Here is a 17564-nt window from a genome sequence, read left to right as displayed (position 1 = left end):
ATGTGTGAATGTTACTCCTTAGCTAGCTCCTAGCAGTGTGTAATCAAGGATTACAATTTAAAAGCAATTGTGTAAGATTTGACTTCTTTTCTCTTCGAGAACAGAGCATAGAAGGTAAAAAAAAACCTGTTGATATGAAGTTCCTTTTATCCCATTGATATTAAGTAACTGAGGGAGTCCCTCAAGGCTCAGTTCTGGATCTCCTTCTATTTTTCATCTACACCCATTCCATTGGAGAACTCATTCACTCCCATGGCTTCAACTACCATCCCTATGCATATGATTCCTAAATCTACATCTGCAGTCCTAATCTCATTCCCTCTCTACAGTCTCGCATTTCCTCCTTCCTTCAACATCTCTACTTGGGTGTCCCCTTTGTCACCTCAAATTTAACATACCCAAAACAGAACTTCTTAATTCCCAACCAAACCCTGTCCTCCCAATGATTTTCCCCTCACTGTAGACAGCACCACCATCCTCCTTGTCTTGTAAGCCCGTAACCTAGGCATTATCCTCAAATCATGGCTCTCACTGATGACTGCATCAGCTTGACTACTGCATCAGCCTTCTTGCTGAGCTCTCTGCCTCCTGTCTCTCCCCACTCCAGTCCATACTTCAGCTTTACTCTTCCTGATCAGTGTTTGTTTCTAAAGAGATATCTCCTTCAAGAAGCTTTCCCTAAATGATCCCCATCTCCTTGGCCATGTCATCCCATCAGCCACCCTAGTTTATTCAGCTTACTTATATATCTTTTGCTCACTTCTGTTGCAACTGGCTGTAACTATGCTTTTCCCCTTGTTCCTTGTTCCCATTCTATATGTGCAACATGTGTCTCCTTTATTAGATTTTAAACTCCTTGGAGGCAGGGATGGTGTTTATTCCTCAGTCAAACCTCTCAAGTGCCTAGTACAGTACCCTATATAGTCAATGCACAGTAAATACTAATGACTGGCTGACTGGTAGTTTGATCAAAGTCATTTTTGGTCCAAATCTTTGTAGGACAAGTCTGAGATCAGGCCCTAATCCAATGGTAGTGAAGATTATCTACTGTGCGGACAAGATCAGTGTTTCTGGAAAACTATACTTCTAGCCCCCACTCCTAGCTCACCCCATAATCCCTGACATCAGCACACTCATCCACCTTCAGACAGCATTAGGGCCTTACCATCCTCCACACACCTCCAACATCCTCCTGCAACTGCTGCTACCCTGAGATCCTTCAGGCCCTGCCAAGGCAGGGTAGTGGCAGGGTGAGAACCCAGACCTGTGAGAAATCCCAGGCAGCATCTGTAAACCAGGTGGATATTTGGGCCAATTGAGAGCTGTCACAAGGGTGTACCCTCCCAGAAAAAGCATCCTGACTGAACCAGTCCAATCCAATCTGTAATTGCTATGAATTCTATCATGTCAGTCAAAAATTCAGCTATTGTTAGATGGTTAATGTGTGAGGATCATTAGGAAGCAGGTGATCTTTGTGAATTTTTTCAACCGACCATTAGTCAGATGCAGTTATGGTTATATTGCTACATTGAGAAAGCTCTAGCCAAGGGACCATACATCAAATTTTACACCGCATGTGCTTTATGTCATTTTTCAAAGGTCAGATGAATAAAAAATATTAGAAATGAATTTTACTGAACTGGCCATAGGCCTGATTATTTTATGCTTAAAGTTCAAGAAGAAAAATTTCAGTACAGATTTCACTGAGGCAGTTGAGGAATATAAGTTCAAGGAAATTGCCAAATGATCTATTTTTATTGGGCTGATCTTTTTTCCTCTTTTTATTCTTTAAGTTACTTTTCCACTTGCTTTAAAATTAGAGTTCATACAAATTGGTTCTGTGGTCCATTTGGTACAATTGGTCTCCAACCCCTTCACTATAATATCGCAATATAGCAGAGTCCTTGAAAAGTTTTTTTCACTTCTGCCCATACTTTGAAATGAAACCTACTCCAAAGAGAACTCTGCATCTTCCTAGAAGCTGAAAATGGCTTTAATAATAAACTTCGTATCATAGGTTTATGAATACTAGCCTTAATGAAGCTAACAGATTATCAGGAAAACAAAGTTTCCTCATACACAGACAACTGATTCACATCATCAATCATCGGTGGTATTTATTGAGCACTTACTAAGTGCCAAGCACTGCACGAATCTTGATGCAAACAGGGACTGAGAGTAAGGATTATGTAGTCAGGGTCTCCTTCTGGTCTTCCAGGAAAGCCCAAGCACTTTTAGGGATAAGGTTAGCTTTTCATAATATAGTCAAGACCTCTTGGCTATCACTATGGATTCCTATTAAACAATATTTAAGTTATGCCATTTCTCTTCTTGATACAGTTAGCCAATCTTGTAGAATTGGGTTTTGGGATATTTCTCAACAGCCTTAAAAGAATGAAATTATGTGAAACAATTAAGTGTCTCTTTTGTCTTTGGGAATTGTTAAATAATGTCATTTGCTTTGAGGACCTTGATCGAGGTTCTCTTAAAATCTATAAAACTTGGTGACAAGTCTGAGTGAAACCAATACTTTGTCTCGAATCCCAGAAACAGGCCTGCAAAAGAAAATAGGAATCAGTTCTCTTCTGTGGTTATTGCACAGTAGGCCGCATGTTCCTGGAACGGTAAAGTACATGAATATATGAGTTCTCTAATAGTGATGAATCTAATTACCCTAATGATTGTGGTGCAATTTTCCAAACTGCCTATAGTCTGATGCTCTGACTGTGACCTCTGTTCTAGCAAAATAGCGAGCTTCCACAAAGTTTTGTAATCTCATTGTCCTGTGGAGCACACTTCTCACTATAATTAACTGTCAGCATGGAAGCCTTTGCACTCAGAAGCCCTATTTTGAAACATTTACAATTCAGCCATAAAAATTTAGTGTAGCAATTTAAAGTTGTTGGAAAACATGACAGAGTTGGGTCGTTTCTTAAGGTCATTTTTGTGCATCCTTCAAAAATTACTTCGAATTTTGTAACTGGAAATTTTGCAAGACTTAATGTATAAGGGTAGTACATTAGATACTGCAGAGCAAACTGAAAACACATTTGTTCCATCTACCGAACAGCCTGCTCCCTACAAGGCTGCTCTGAGTTTATAATTTTCTCTTTTTTAAAGAATTCATAAAATTTTAGAATACAGATTTATGGTTGTGGGGTACCTCCATTAATATGAAAGATTTTACAACCCATGGGCTGTTTTTGCATTGGTCTTCATAGAATGAATCTGGAATGGACCATTCAAAACTCCGGAACTATGTTCCCAGACTTCTAGACTTCTTTGTGGTTCTACGGTTTGGCAGATCCCAACAGATTTCCCCTTGAAAACATCTGGTGACTGAAATAATGGCTTTTCTGCAGATTCTTGATTATATTTTAATTTCTCTTTGTTTTTCTTTGTGTTTCTTTTCTGGACGTTACCTTTTGAGTTCTTCAGTTTTCCTTGTTTTTCTCCTGTGTGCTCCTTTACTTTGGGAGTTGCTCTAAATGGTTCCCATATCGTGCAGGCTTTCCTTTGAGGCTCTTTCCTTTCCCTTACCTTCACATAATTCTCCAGAGCCCATGGATCAGGATAGATTCTGGATCAGGATTGATTGTGCTTGGCACATAGTAAGCACTTAACAAATGCCATCATTATTATTATTATTCAAGGTAGTGCATGCCTCCCCTCAGATTTCCTTACTAGAGTCATTGGACTCTCCCACCTCTGATCCCTTGTTCATACTCTCCTTCCTCCTGCTTGGAATTCTTTCTCCATCTCAGATCCACAAGACCACAGCTCTCCCCATCTTCAAATCCCTACTTCTATCTCATCTCTTCCACAGTTTATTGTCTTCTCCTAGGGTCATAACCTTCCAACTACCACCTTAACACTTGTGCACTTACTCAATCATGGCCACCCATACCACTTTTGTACATATTGCATTATGTACTCTATTTAAGCACTTCATTTTTATTATTTTTAATGGTATTTGTTAAGCACTTAATACATGCCGAATACTGTGTGGCAGGCACTCTACTAAGCAGCGTGGCTTAGTGGAAAGAGCACAGGGTTGGGAGCCAGAGGTCATGAGTTCTAATTCTGGCTCTGCCACTTATCAGCTGTGTGACTTTGGGCAAATCACTTAACTTCTCTGTGCCTCAGTTACCATGTCTGTAAAATGGGGATTATGACTGTGGAACACTGTGATTACCTTGTATCTACCCCAGCGCTTAGAACAGTGCTTGGCACAAAGTAAGCACTTAACAAATACCACCATTATTATTATTATTATTCTTAAGCACTGGTGTAGATAAAAGATAATTGGGTTGGGCACAGTCCCTGTCCGACATAGAGCATGCAGTCTTAATCGGCATTTCACAAATGATGTAACTGAGGCACAGAAAAGTTAAACGACTTGCCTAAGGTCATGCAGAAGACAAGTGGCACAACTGGAATTAGAACCCAATTTCTCTGACTCCCAAGTCTGCACCATTTCCACTAGATTTACTTATCCACCTCTCCAGTCTCTTCTGCCTTCTAGCTGTTAAATTATTTTTTTTCCTAACACTTTCATTAGATTGTAGACTCCTGAGGGCAAAGATCCTGTCTTTTACCTCTACTGTACTCTCCCAAGTGTGTGATACAGAAGCAGCATGGCCAGAAAGGACATTGACCTGGGAGACAGAGAACCTGCTTCTAATCCTGGCTCTGCCACTTGACTGCCATGTGAGATTGGGCAAGTCACTTAACTTCTGTGTCTTCATTTTGTTATCTGCAAAATGGTATTCCTGTTCTCCTTCCTCCTTAGACTGTGAGCCTCCATGTGATACCAGTACCAGAAACAGCGTTGCTCAGTGGAAAGAGCCGGGGTTTCGCAGTCAGAGGTCATGGGTTCGACTCCCAGCTCTGCCACTTGTCAGCTGTGTGACTGTGGGCGAGTCACTTAACTTCTCTGTGCCTCAGTTACCTCATCTGTAAAATGGGGATTAACTGTGAGCCTCACGTGGGACAACCTGATTACCCTGTATCTACCCCAGCGCTTAGAACAGTGCTCTGCACATAGTAAGCACTTAACAAATACCAACATTATTATTATTTTTATTACTGTGTTTGACCTAATTGACTTGTATCTACCCCAGTGCTTACTATAGTGCTTGAACATAGTAAGCACTTAACACATACCACACGTATTATTATTGTTACAATTCTCTGCACACAGTCGGTGCCCAGTAAATCTTGATTGATTGATCTCTTTCCAGTCTCCAGACAACACAACTTTTCAGAGCAACAATATTTCTCTCTCTGACTGCAAACATTGCTCTCCAAGCTCACAGGCTCAGAGGAATTGCACAACACATGTAAATTATGAAACATTTTAGCAAATTAAGTTTTAATTCAAGCCAACAGTTCTGATCATTCAACAGCAAGCAGTCATGATGTAGAAAAGTGACTTTGGCAGTATGGGAGTTTAGCGTCAATCAGTTTCTTTGATTATTATTTATTTAGTGCTTACTGTATGCAGAATACTATACTAAGCACTTGAGAGAGTACAATACAATGCAGTCTTGCATTTCCTCCTTCCTTCAGGGCACCACTATGTGGATGTCCCACTGACACCCCAAAGTAAACATGTCCAAATCAGAACTCCTAATCTTCCCACCCAAACCCTCTCTACCCACTGTTTTTCCCAACACTGTAGACAGCACCACTATCCTCCCTGTCTCACAGACCCAGAACCTTGGCATTATCCTCAACTCATCTCTCTCATTCAATGCTTATATTCAACCATGAACTGGTCCCCCACCTCAGGAATCTTGAGGGTCCAAGGAGGGCCTGGGAGTTTACAGGGGAAAGCTCTTTTCATTTTTTGATATTTTCTGTAGTGTAGTGTAGGAGTGTACCTTTGGCTACATTCAAATAAAGCTCAGGCAGAAGCAATGTCTATTAGATTTACATAGAGGTGGGAACTACTACTAGTTTTGAGAGAAATTTGTTGCCTGCATGCTGCCAAAAGAATGATCAAGAAATAATCTTCTATTTAAAAAGAATCTGCAAATGTTACTTGGCTCTGTACTCTGACAGGCATGCGGGTCATGCTGTTACTGTGGAGGTTGAAGGCATTATCAAGGAGATGATTTATAGGTAAACCACAAAGATGATGACTTAATGAAGCACTTTGATCCCAACTTTAGAGGATGTAAATGAAAATGGATAGTGTACTGGAACAGCCAACTCATTTGGAGAGTAATTCTTATTACAGACTCTGATGGTAGTAGCTTTACTATGTATCTAAAGATGACGTTAAAGCAAGATGCTTTTTATATTACAAGATAGCTATCTTGAGGACTGATTAAAATCCTCTGATAGAGTAGCAAATCCAGTTCCATACTTACAGTTATTTCTTTCTGTTCTTCTCAAGTTTATTTAACTCCCTCCCCACATACAAAAAAAAGGGTAAAATTTAGGAAGTGATATAACATGATCAGGACTTTTCAGTTAATACTCAATTCAATAGTAACCTCAATGCCTCAGGATATTTTTTATGATATTTGTTAAGCACTGGAGTAGGTAAAGGTTAATTAGGTTGGACCTAGTCCCTGACCCACATGGGGCTCACAGTCAAAGTAGGAGGGACAACATTAAAAATAATTTCATATATATTATTTCACCTACATATCTATTCATATAAATTTAAATTAATAAAATATATAATTTTGTAAATGCAAGAATATGGTCGTAAACAAACATCACGGTATTTGGAGAAGTATCCATTGTTTGTAAGGGCCAAAGCAGAGGGCCAGTAAAAAAACAAAAACAAGAAAAACACAATTAAATTCTGTACATCAAATTTTCTCGTAATTTCATTCAACTTTTGCATTTGCATCTTCCTTAGTTGTCTTTCGAATGTTCAATTCCTCAATCTGTTTTCAAATATATTAAGCTCCAAAAGCTTCCTTTTCTGTCTGTGTGCATTCCTGTGTATCATGCGTACTGTCCTTTGTTTTTGAAGATGACTCTACTGATAGTGAGATCCTATCCATGTGTACAAATGTTTTTGAAAAGACTGATGCATGACCAACTCTCCCTTCTACATTGTTTCCATGTAAAGGTAAATCCATGCTATGCTAATGTTTTTGCCCTGAACAGGGCCTGTCTCTCTTTAACCTTCCCTCTTGATATCGTGATCTTTATGAAACCTTTGCTTCTGACTACCACCTGCCAGGCTGGTCTTTCTGCTGTGTTGGTCTCAAAAGTCCACTGCTATGTTGCACTGTTTGAGTCTGTGGTTCACGAGGTCTTCAATTTTTTTATTTTGCCCTCTGGGTTTGCATGGGTTCCCTTTCAGCTCACCAAACAGCACCCCTGCTTGGGTACCCTGTTCTCCATTCTTCTCACATTTCCTTCCCAGAGAAACTGTGATTCTGCGAATATTGTTTCAATGCTGGTGAGCTGGCTGCATTCCAGGTTCACATTTTGGTAGTCTTGCCCTGCTGTTTCACCTTGAGTATAGCTCAACCTTGAGAATAGTTTGTTGAGTATAGCTTCACATTGAGAAGCAGCATTGCTTAGTGGAAAGAGCACAGGCTTGGGAGTCAGAGGATTTGGGTTCTAATCCAGATCCTTCACTAGTCTGCTGTGTGACCTTGGGCAAATCACTTAACCTCCCTGTGCTTCAGTTCCCTCATCTGTAAAATGGGGATTAAGACTGTGAGCCCCACGTGGGACAACCTGATTACCTTGTATCTACCCCAGAGTTTAGAACAGTGCTTGGCACATAGTAAGCATTTAACAAATACCATAATTATTATTATTATTAGTTCTCAGATGAAGCTGGTGAAACTGTTTACAAAATTGGAGGTATCTTCTATGGAAGAGCCAGATCTACAAAAAAAAAATGTTGGACAGCACTAAAGCCTTTTAGATCTTCAACTTTTGATGGAACTTGATGCCACCACAAACAAGTGAGGGTGCCAAATTTGATGCCTCTTTGTTGCCACACTCCAAATAACAGTCTGCCCTGTTGCCCTTTTTTATTCTACTCTCTGCCCCTTTGTCACTGTTTTATATCCTACTGTGTAAGTAACCAAATTGAGTAACAGATTTAAGTTCTTTGTTGCCCATGAAACTACTTAGTTGTGTGTAGGGCTTCATGGATGTAGGCTAGTACATGACTTCAGTTTTCTTTGGACCCATTGTCAGTCCAGAGAGCCATGCTGAATTTGGGAAGCCATTCATAATTGAAGCAGATACACATAAAGGTGTCCAAAGGTAACTACAGACTAATTTACCCTGATTATTGGTGCAACTATCATTGTCTTAAATTGTATTAAATGCATCTTCTAAATCAGCAAGATTGACTCCTTCTTAAAGATCTCTTTCCCCAAAATCAGGTTTCCAAGAGGAGTAGTGACTTGTGGAATAAGGTGTTCTCGTTATGGCTTGTTTCATGCTCATATCTGGATTAATATGGGCTCTGGCCCCACCACAGGATTGGGATATCCTGAAGTGGCAGGGTCAAAAACAATTATAATGTACAGTGGTCATTTGGTTTGCAAGAGTGGCCTGCAAAACTAGACATTCAGAAAGTGTGACTTCACAGTTTGGCTCTGCTGGGAACTAGCTATGTGATGTTTGGCAAATTGTTATATGTTTGGGTTCTCGGTTTTTTCCATTTTAAATGTTAGGACAGTGATATTTTCTTAGCAACAGATTACTTTTATGGAATTCACAACATGATCATAAGGTACTGTACGATTACAGAATTTTAGAAGTAGGATGCAGTGCTATCATTTATATTGGTTCAAAGTACTCATAGGGAGGTCACTCTTTATTTCCATGAATGATTTATTTAGAAAATCTTTGTTATGAGGGGAGCTCTAGGGCATTTATAGAATCTGAAGACATCAACACAAATGCATACCCTGTCATTTTCATATCAAGCTTCCTGCTCATGTGCCTAAATTGGAGAACTATAGGAGGAAAAAAAAAAGTACACTTTCAGAAAGGCCTGAGGCAGTTCTAACTTGTGGTCTGGTTGTTAATGAAGATTTAACTCTGATATTTATGTTTTAGTTCATCAAACATCCATAATTCCCAAGGAAACCTTTGTATTTGTGCTCTATAAGCTGTCATGTAAAACACACTCTTGTGGGAACACACATCTATCATACTGCAATGCTCTTTAAATGTAGTTTTCTTATTTTCCTTTTTATTGGTCTAAAGGATATATAATATTTTATGACAACATCAGCTCTTAAAAAGTACTTTCTTATTCTCCAGTACAATTTCTTACTGGCCCTTCTTTTCCCTATGCTTTGTCTTAAATTAACTTACACTAAAAAAAGCAAAGACCTGATGGGGTTTCCTGGGAGGTGTGAACAGCTGTGAATCCAGCGCTTAGAACAGTGCTTTGCACATAGTAAGCACTTAACAAATACCATCAGCATCAAGAAAGGGCTGAAAGTGCTTGTACCCTTGTTGTTCTGAGTCAGAAAACAGTAATGTCACACACCTAGTGATTTCACGTGACTCTTGGCAGTTCCACGTTAGGTGGAGTGAACTTTTCTCCTCTAAAAAATACATGTATGCAATCCCATTCCTGTTGAACTATATAATGCTAGCTCCACCTATAACCCATAGGTACTCTGCCTCTCCTCCCCAGTCTTCTACAGAGGGAATGGGATTTATCAGCTTCTTCTGCCCTCAGTCTGGGTTGTCTCCTTCTCTCAACTTTTCCTGCCACTGGCCCACTGCTCTATGATCACAAATGTAATTGCTGCCCTATCCAGAGAGCAAGCAATGGCAACAGAATCCAGTGAGAGAAGAAGCTCTCTAACACCAGCCTCAGGGATTCTTTCTGCACCCCTCTTCCCTTCTGCACCCACAAACCCTGCCACCACTCTGACCAGAGAACAGGTCAGAACAATGGCAGCAGTGAGATACAGAGGAAGAAGGATTGCTCCCTCAGACCTTCTCCTCTTTAGATTCCCCTCTGATTCCAGATACACCACTGCTCCTCCAGCCTGAGAAGAGCCAGTGCAGCTGAATTCTGGGCAGCATAGGAGCCAACTTCCAAAAGGCCAGTGTTGCACAAATGCAGTGGGAATTCCAGTATAGCAGTAATCAATAATTGTAGCAGAAGAGCAGCTGTAGTTTCCATTCTTATCTAGTGCTGCTGGTTCCACCCTGGGAATCTTGGGGGTTTTTTGTTTTGTTTTTTCGGGGGGAGGGAGAGAGAGAAAGAGACTGTTAGTGTCATTTTATCTTTGTCTCCTTTTATTTCTTCAAAACCCAAGCCTGAATATGAATATTTCTTCACTTGTGTGTACAGTTTAGGCATATGTGTGTCTACACACACAGGAACATGCCTAAGCTCTAAATATATGTGGTCTATACCTTTCCACTTCCCATTATATATCATGGGCATTCGAGTCCACTTTAGTGACTGACAACTGGTTATCCTTTGAACTTCAGTTTACAATTAAATACTCTTGACCCAGCTTGTTGTTTATTTAGAACAAATAGCTAGAAAAGCTTAAGGCTTAGTGAATTGCAAAACAAGAAAACAATTATTTCTTCTAACTGAATTATATTTGTGTTCAGGAGGATGGAACTTCACAATGAATATGTGGTACCATATCTCCCAGAAAAAAAAAATAGCTCCTCTCCTAGCACTGTGGTATACTGGCAAACTGCATGTTGCTCCATGATTCCTAACAAAAGCGCTATCTGAATCAGAGATTTCTAGTGGTTGTTACCACTATTCATTCAGTACAGAAGTTGAATTGGCCCTTTGGATTTATTTTCTAAAGTTACATTTAGTTTTTTTTCACCTTTTATTTTATTTTGAAATTTGGACATTTTGGCAAATTAGCTTTCACATTTAAAATTAACTGATCATGTAATGATGGCTTTTTCTTTTTGTGTTCTTTATTTTTCAGCTCCCTCAGGCACAAAAGGTAAACTATTTTCAATCAAGTCTTAATCATACAAAGAAATAAAAAATTATGCATGTCTCCACAGTGTTGTGAATTTGGCACCATTCATGACCAGTGAAATGGTTCACATGTAGCTTGAGTGGCACCAAGATGAGCTGGGCCCAGAATCCACTGAGCCACTTGGCTTGGGATCACTGAGTGAGGCCGATAAATGAGACAGGCGTTGGTGTCCATCTGGCAAGCTTTGGCCTGCCATTGTGTAAAGGTTAGGGTAATCGTCTTGTCAGCAATTTGAAAATAATGCTAACATGACTTCATTTCACAAATGTAGCCATCCAGGCATCTCCTGCTATTTACAGTAAGTAGATAAAGCTGAAGTAGTGGATTGATCTGACCCTTTCACTGGTACCCATTGTCTGTCTGTCTCAAAAATCTTTGGATATATCATCTCCTTTGTTCCTGTCCCAAGAGATTCCATGCGATGCAGATTTAGCCTCGATATGGTAGAATAAGCAAAGTTTCCATGGCATACAATGATATTGTAACAAAGATTGCCACATGCAACACATCACTTGTTTGCCTGTTGCATCATCCTTGTATAATTTACAAATATAATTGAGATTTTATGAAAACACCATAATCTTTATAGATAGCCTCTAGTCTAGTATAAAGCTCTGTGAACTGAAACAAAGCAAAACCTGATAGATCTCCAACTTCCCAGAACTCTGCCTTTAATGATGGAGACCTAAATGACATAGCAGTTGGAAGTTTCACTGAACTAGAAGTGAGCCTGGGCTTTGCCAGGAGTGGCCCAGAGTTCATTTCTCGGGTGTTGCTGTGCATATGCTTAATTTTCCCAAGGGGCCACAGGTGACTATCTGTGACAGTGGCCTCCCTCTTCCTGCCCCCATGAAGTGAGTCCTATTGGTAGAAAGATCCTACCCACAGTTCTCCATTATTGTACCGCTGGCCTTTCAGAATTGAAGGGTGCTTGTCTGAATCTTTATCGGCTATGGAGCAAAACACAGTCATGTACTGGGTTTAATATTGTTAAATCTAGTCTACCCAGTCATAATCAAAATAGCAACAAGAATCTAGAACCTATGATCCTGATTTCTGGAAAACTCTGAACTCAGCAAGCTAAAAATCATGAAAAGTCCTTGAACCACTTACATGGGAGCTCCTATATACTAATGACTCTGCCCTAGAAACACACACTATAGAAGATGACTTTGAATTGCTCCATCAGCAAAACATGATGGGATGACAGTTAAGCTGAAGATGACTGAAGTTATGTGCCAGTCTCCACCTGGCAAATCCTACAGATAACCAAGACTCTTGTGATGATTCCAGAAGTTCTAAGTCCTATGTCAGCACTGCGACCTAGTGGAAAGAGCATGGGCCTGGGAGTCAGAGGACCTGGGATCTAATCCTAGCTCTGCCAATTACTTGCTGTGTGACCTTGGGCAAGTCATTTTTCTGTGCCTCAGTTTCCTCAACTAAAATTGGGATTAAATCTTATTCCCTCCTACTTAGACTGTGAGCCCCATAGGAGACAAAGACTATATCCAACCTGATAAATTTGTATCTACCCCAGTGCTTAGAACACATAGTGAGCACTTTACAAATACCATAAAGAAAGCACAAATCCTGGCCAAAATAGCCCCTGTAGCTAGGCATTTAAGGAGCACTCAGACTCCAGTTAGCTTTCTGCCTAGTGAAACCCAATTTTCTCTAATCTTTTCAATACCAATACACCTGTTCTCTCAAGCCTCAAAGTCAAGGGGATCATTTGGGGACTAGCCTACCACTTCCCCTCCTGAGGCCATTTCAAGAAGGTCATGGCGAAAGAGCTCCCTCTCCATCCTTCAGCTTCCCAGGTACACACATCTCCCCCAAATTCAGAGCTTCTCCTCCAGCCCATACCACAGGCAGGTGCCAAGATCAGAGATCTCAATATGTTTCAATGGACACCTTCCAAGCCTTCTTAGAGCATTTATCAGGTTACAAATAAACAGAATTCCAATCCAAATCACCTTTCCCTGTCTCTAATATTTTCCCTTCAAGGACTTTTTCTACTTTCTTGTAGGCCTCCTGGCACTTACATTCCTCTGGTCCTTTCCCCTCTTTTCTCAGGCCATCCCACATTCCAGTCTCACCTACTTGAAGTCCGTCAGATTCCAGAGCACATTGATACTCATCTTGATTATTTCTCCCTCTCAGGGATAGGAGTGTCACTGTGGACCACAAACCTTCTGGAACATATCTCCAATGCCCCGCCCCATGACCTCCCAGATCATGGCTCATCCCTTCTCTATGTCCTGATCTCCCTAACCTTCTGCCTATAAAATGGCTGAGAGGTTCTCTTTTCCAACTACTTGCCCCCCAGCCTTCATTTTTCATGATCGTTACCCCAACTGACTGCTCTCTTCCAAATCAATACCATATATCAGGCTTTAGTACCTACTCCAATTAACCTTCTCAAGGGGGGGTCACTTTGAGGTCAGTCTCCTCCTAGGTTCCACCTCCCTATCCTGAGTGTGGGGCTGGTTATAGTGGTAGCTCTGATTGACTAAACACAGCTGAATGCTGTCACTGAATTCAGCTACCTAGGCAGCTCCCTGTCCAATGAGCAAAAATAGACAGCAAGGAGAAAAATGGAATCAAGAAAAGTAGCATGTCCTTTGGGATTCTGATGACAGACAATGGCACCAAGGTGGCATCAAGTTTCAGATGAAACTGAAGGTCAATAGAATAACTGCCCAACCTTGTCAAACAGCTGTGTGACTTGAACTTACCACAGAAGCCATATTGAGATATCAAGAACAATCCCTTCCTTGAACTTTCATGTCATGTTTAGCATCAAATGGCAAAACAGAATTACAAACAATGAAGTCCTAGAATAGTCAGTTCTCTGACATTTCAGTGGAGCTTGGTGGCATCACATCTTCACTGGTAGAGTATGTGAGAATGGAGGAGTGCAAGATTTCCAAACAGCTGCTTTATGGTTGGCTGAAATGGGACAAGTATAAGCAGGGTGAACAGAAGAAAAGCTGAGATGCAATGTATCAAAACTACAAATGAAGTGACTAAGCTATGGACAATTGAATGAATGAATCAATGAATAGTTGAGAGACGGTAGCCAAACTGCTCCAAGTAGAAAGCATGTGGCTATCTTAGAACAGAGATGTCTGGAACATCGGAACACAGAGATGGGGAATTAAAACTTACCTGCCACTGTAAATAGAAAATGGAGCAGCACAGCAATCTGTAAGTGCATTCAACATGGAAGGGGTTGCAATCAAACACTGGACTTATCAGCCACACTCACATGTGATGGAAATCATTTCATCAGTGGCTTCATCTTTGGATACATAAATGCTCTTGGACTGTTTCTGTAGTCCATTGAAGTTCAACTTCCAAGACCTCCCAGTGACTCAGACTATCTTTCTTGCCTTGTCATTGAATAATCGATAGTGGATCTGAGGAAGCACTCAAATGTAATGTGGTGTTTAGGTTGCTTCTTGAACCCAGTGCAAGCCTGTCAATGAAAATGAAGAGCTTTTTGGCAATTGTATCTAAACTAGCAATGACATTTCAGTCAAGGTGTAATCCCTGGTCAGCAATTTAATGCTGCTCAATATGTAATGTAATAAGATTTTCTTTATTAGTATGGGACAGGAGGTCAAATATCAGTCAATAGGAGGAGACTTATTGATATCCATTTTTCATTATTATGGCATTATTAAAAGGGCTTTGCCACAAAATATTGAAAAACAGTGAGAAGCTTTCAAGTCAGAGACTACTTTGTTATTTCTAAAGGAAGGTAGGGCAGTCAGTCAGGGTTGCTTTAATGAATAATCTAGACAGTCTGTCATTAATGCAATAATTTTACCATATGGTGGCTGAACTTGTATTTTCTTGTCTATCTGTGTATCATCTCCAAATGTTTCTTCTATAAATGTTTCCAGAATCTATGTGTCTATATACATACTTTAATCTTGGGGCTTATTTGCAATTTAGGAAATGCCATCTTAGTTTCACCCTTTTTATTTTGCAGCAGTTTTTTCCATTTTAATTATGAATTATATTATGTGCCTAATATTTTTAAAGGTAACAGTCCCAGAACTTCTCACTCTGTACTATCACATCCATTTTCCACCATAATACACACCACATAATTCACACGTGATCTTCAACAAGTTTTTATGGTGAAAATTGCTATGGATCAGTATTAGGTATTTAGAAGTAAGGAGGAGACAGATGAAGTGAGGGTATAGATATATATATAAAAAAAAAAACCTTCCTTAAGGGGACTTGTCCTTTTTGCTTGATGAGATGAGATCCCCGTGGTTAGTAACAGAATGAAAGGTTTGAGATGACAGTTCCAATATGATCTACAAATAAGCATAGTTACCAAGAGCAATTAATTTTGTGAAACTACAGAACTCTTTCAAATGGGGATTGCTGAAAATCTTTTTTTTTTTTTTTGAAATCCCGAATTGATGCTAAGTACACCAACTGGCATTCTATTAGTTAATGTTAGCTCACAGATTCTGAGGAAGAGAAAAAGTATTTTTCTCAAAACCATAGTTAAAGAAAACCACATCTCCAGCCTGTTTTGAACAGCAATAGATGCACTCAGAACTGCACTGAATAGCAAAATAGCAAAATGATCCCTGTTTAATAGCCTGACTGGGCGTTTTGTTTCCTTTTAGAAATAGCTTAACTTGGCTTCTTGAACAAACACAGCAGGGTTCAAGATCTATTGTCCTACTCCTGCTGTGATATTCTGTTCTACTTAACTTGTATGAAGAATCAGGAGTGCATAAATTAACTGCGTAACTGAAAGTAGATTATTGTTTTTCACTCAGAAATGTACTTTTGTTTGGGTTTTTTTCTTACCCATAAAAAGGATCTCGTTTTTGTAATGTATGAAAAAGAAAGTCTTTGGGGCTATTTTATGCCAAAAAGTTTCTGCCAGTGTTTTTTTTCCCAGTTCTGTTTCTTTTAGCTTGTGTAAGTGGTCCTCATTTTATTTCAAAGTGATCATATTTCTGCAATTTGGGAAATATCTATCATTCTCTTCCTCACTTAATTTCTCTTCTTTGAAGTGTACAATTAGCTGTCAGAATAGAAAATTTACAAAGCTATTATCTCAGTAAAATGCTTGTAATTGTAGTGTTTTGTGAATATTATATAACAAGCAAAATTGATGCCAATGAAGAAGAAACAATTGTGAGATAAAGATTTATATTTTACCCTAACATATGATTCATTTGCTTTCACCTTGTTTTTGTAGGACATACAGAAGTATCGTTCCTACTTCCATCATTTCTCTCTGTATGAATTTCCACATGCCATAAATGATTTTATGTATCCATGGAGCTGGACATAGAGCTTAATGTATGCCTGGACTGGACAATTAATCAATCAGTGTTATTTTTGAAGCACTTAACTGTATGCAGAGCGCTGTACTAAACATTTGGGAGAATACATTATAATCAATCATATTTATTGAGCACTTATGTGCAGAGCACTGTACTCAGCTCTTGGGAGAATACAGTATAACAGTTGGTAGATATATTCTGTGCCCCCATGAGCCTACAGCCTAGAGGGAGCTTACAGTGTGCATCAACAACTATTAATGCAGTAAGGATATTGGTTAGTTACCAGAATGTCAATCAATAGATGGTATTTATTGAGCACTTAGTGAGTGCAAAGTACTTTGCTAAGTGCTTGGGAGAGACAATGCAACAGAGTTGGTAGACACATTACCTGCCCTCAAGGAACTTAAAGTCTAAGGGGGAGAGAGTCATTAAAATAAATTATAGATATGTACCTAATTGCTGTGGGACTGTGGTTGGAGTGAATAACAAGTGCTCTAAGGCTACAGATCCAAGTTCATAGACAATGCAGAAGGGAGAGGGAGTAAGGGAAATGAAGACTTAGAGAAGTTGTTATTTTAATAATGCTATGAAGTTGGGGAGAGTGGTGGTTTGTTGGATATGAAGGATGAGGGAGTTCCAAGCCAGAGGGTGGTTATGGGCAAGAGGTTGGTAGTGTGATAGATGAGACTGAGGATACAGTGAGTAGGTGGGCATTAGAGACGCAAAATGTGGGGCTGGATTCTAGTAGTAAATCAGCGAGATAAGGTAGGAGGGGGAGAACTGACTGAGTGGTTTCAAGCTAATGGTAAGGAGTTTCCATTTAATGCAGAGGTGGATGAGCAACCACTGAAATTTCTTGAAGGGTGAGGAGATGTGGACTGAACATTTGTTGAGGAAAATTATTCAGGCAGCATAGTGTAGTGAGGACTGGAGACGGGAGAGACAGGCTGCAGGGAGGTCAGCAATAGGGCTGAAGCAGTTGTCAAGGTTTGGCAGTTTGCAGATGAATGGATAAATTTTAGTGATGTTGTGAAGGTATAACCAACAGAATTTGATGACATTGAATATGTGAGTTAAATGAGAGATGAGTTGAGGGTAATGAAAAAGTTTGGGGCTTGTGAGACAGGGAGAATAGTGGTGTTTACAATGATGGGAAACACAGGGGGCTGGCAGGTTTTGGGTGGGAAGTTGAGGAGTTCTGTTTTGGATGTGTTAAGTTTCAGATGTCTACAGGACATCCAATTAGAGATGT

General features: G+C 39.8%; 1 protein-coding gene across 2 annotated transcripts in view; it reads left to right on the top strand.

Moving 5' to 3' along the window:
- CACNA2D3 (calcium voltage-gated channel auxiliary subunit alpha2delta 3) overlaps window positions 1–17564 on the top strand; it is a 1019762-nt gene that overhangs the window by 735459 nt on the left and 266739 nt on the right. Inside the window, exon 14 of one of the 2 annotated variants that reach the window (XM_029052258.2) lies at window positions 10926–10943. The exons of the other annotated variant lie outside the window; for it this stretch is intronic. Within the exon in view, the coding sequence (XP_028908091.1) occupies window positions 10926–10943 (18 nt within the window). The remainder of the gene's footprint in view (window positions 1–10925; window positions 10944–17564) is intronic. 2 annotated transcript variants of the gene reach the window in all.

This window comes from Ornithorhynchus anatinus, chromosome X1, assembly GCF_004115215.2.
Source record: "Ornithorhynchus anatinus isolate Pmale09 chromosome X1, mOrnAna1.pri.v4, whole genome shotgun sequence".
NCBI lineage: Eukaryota > Metazoa > Chordata > Mammalia > Monotremata > Ornithorhynchidae > Ornithorhynchus > Ornithorhynchus anatinus.
Note: the sequence above shows the minus strand (reverse complement) of the source record. Positions and strands in the feature narration are given on the sequence as shown.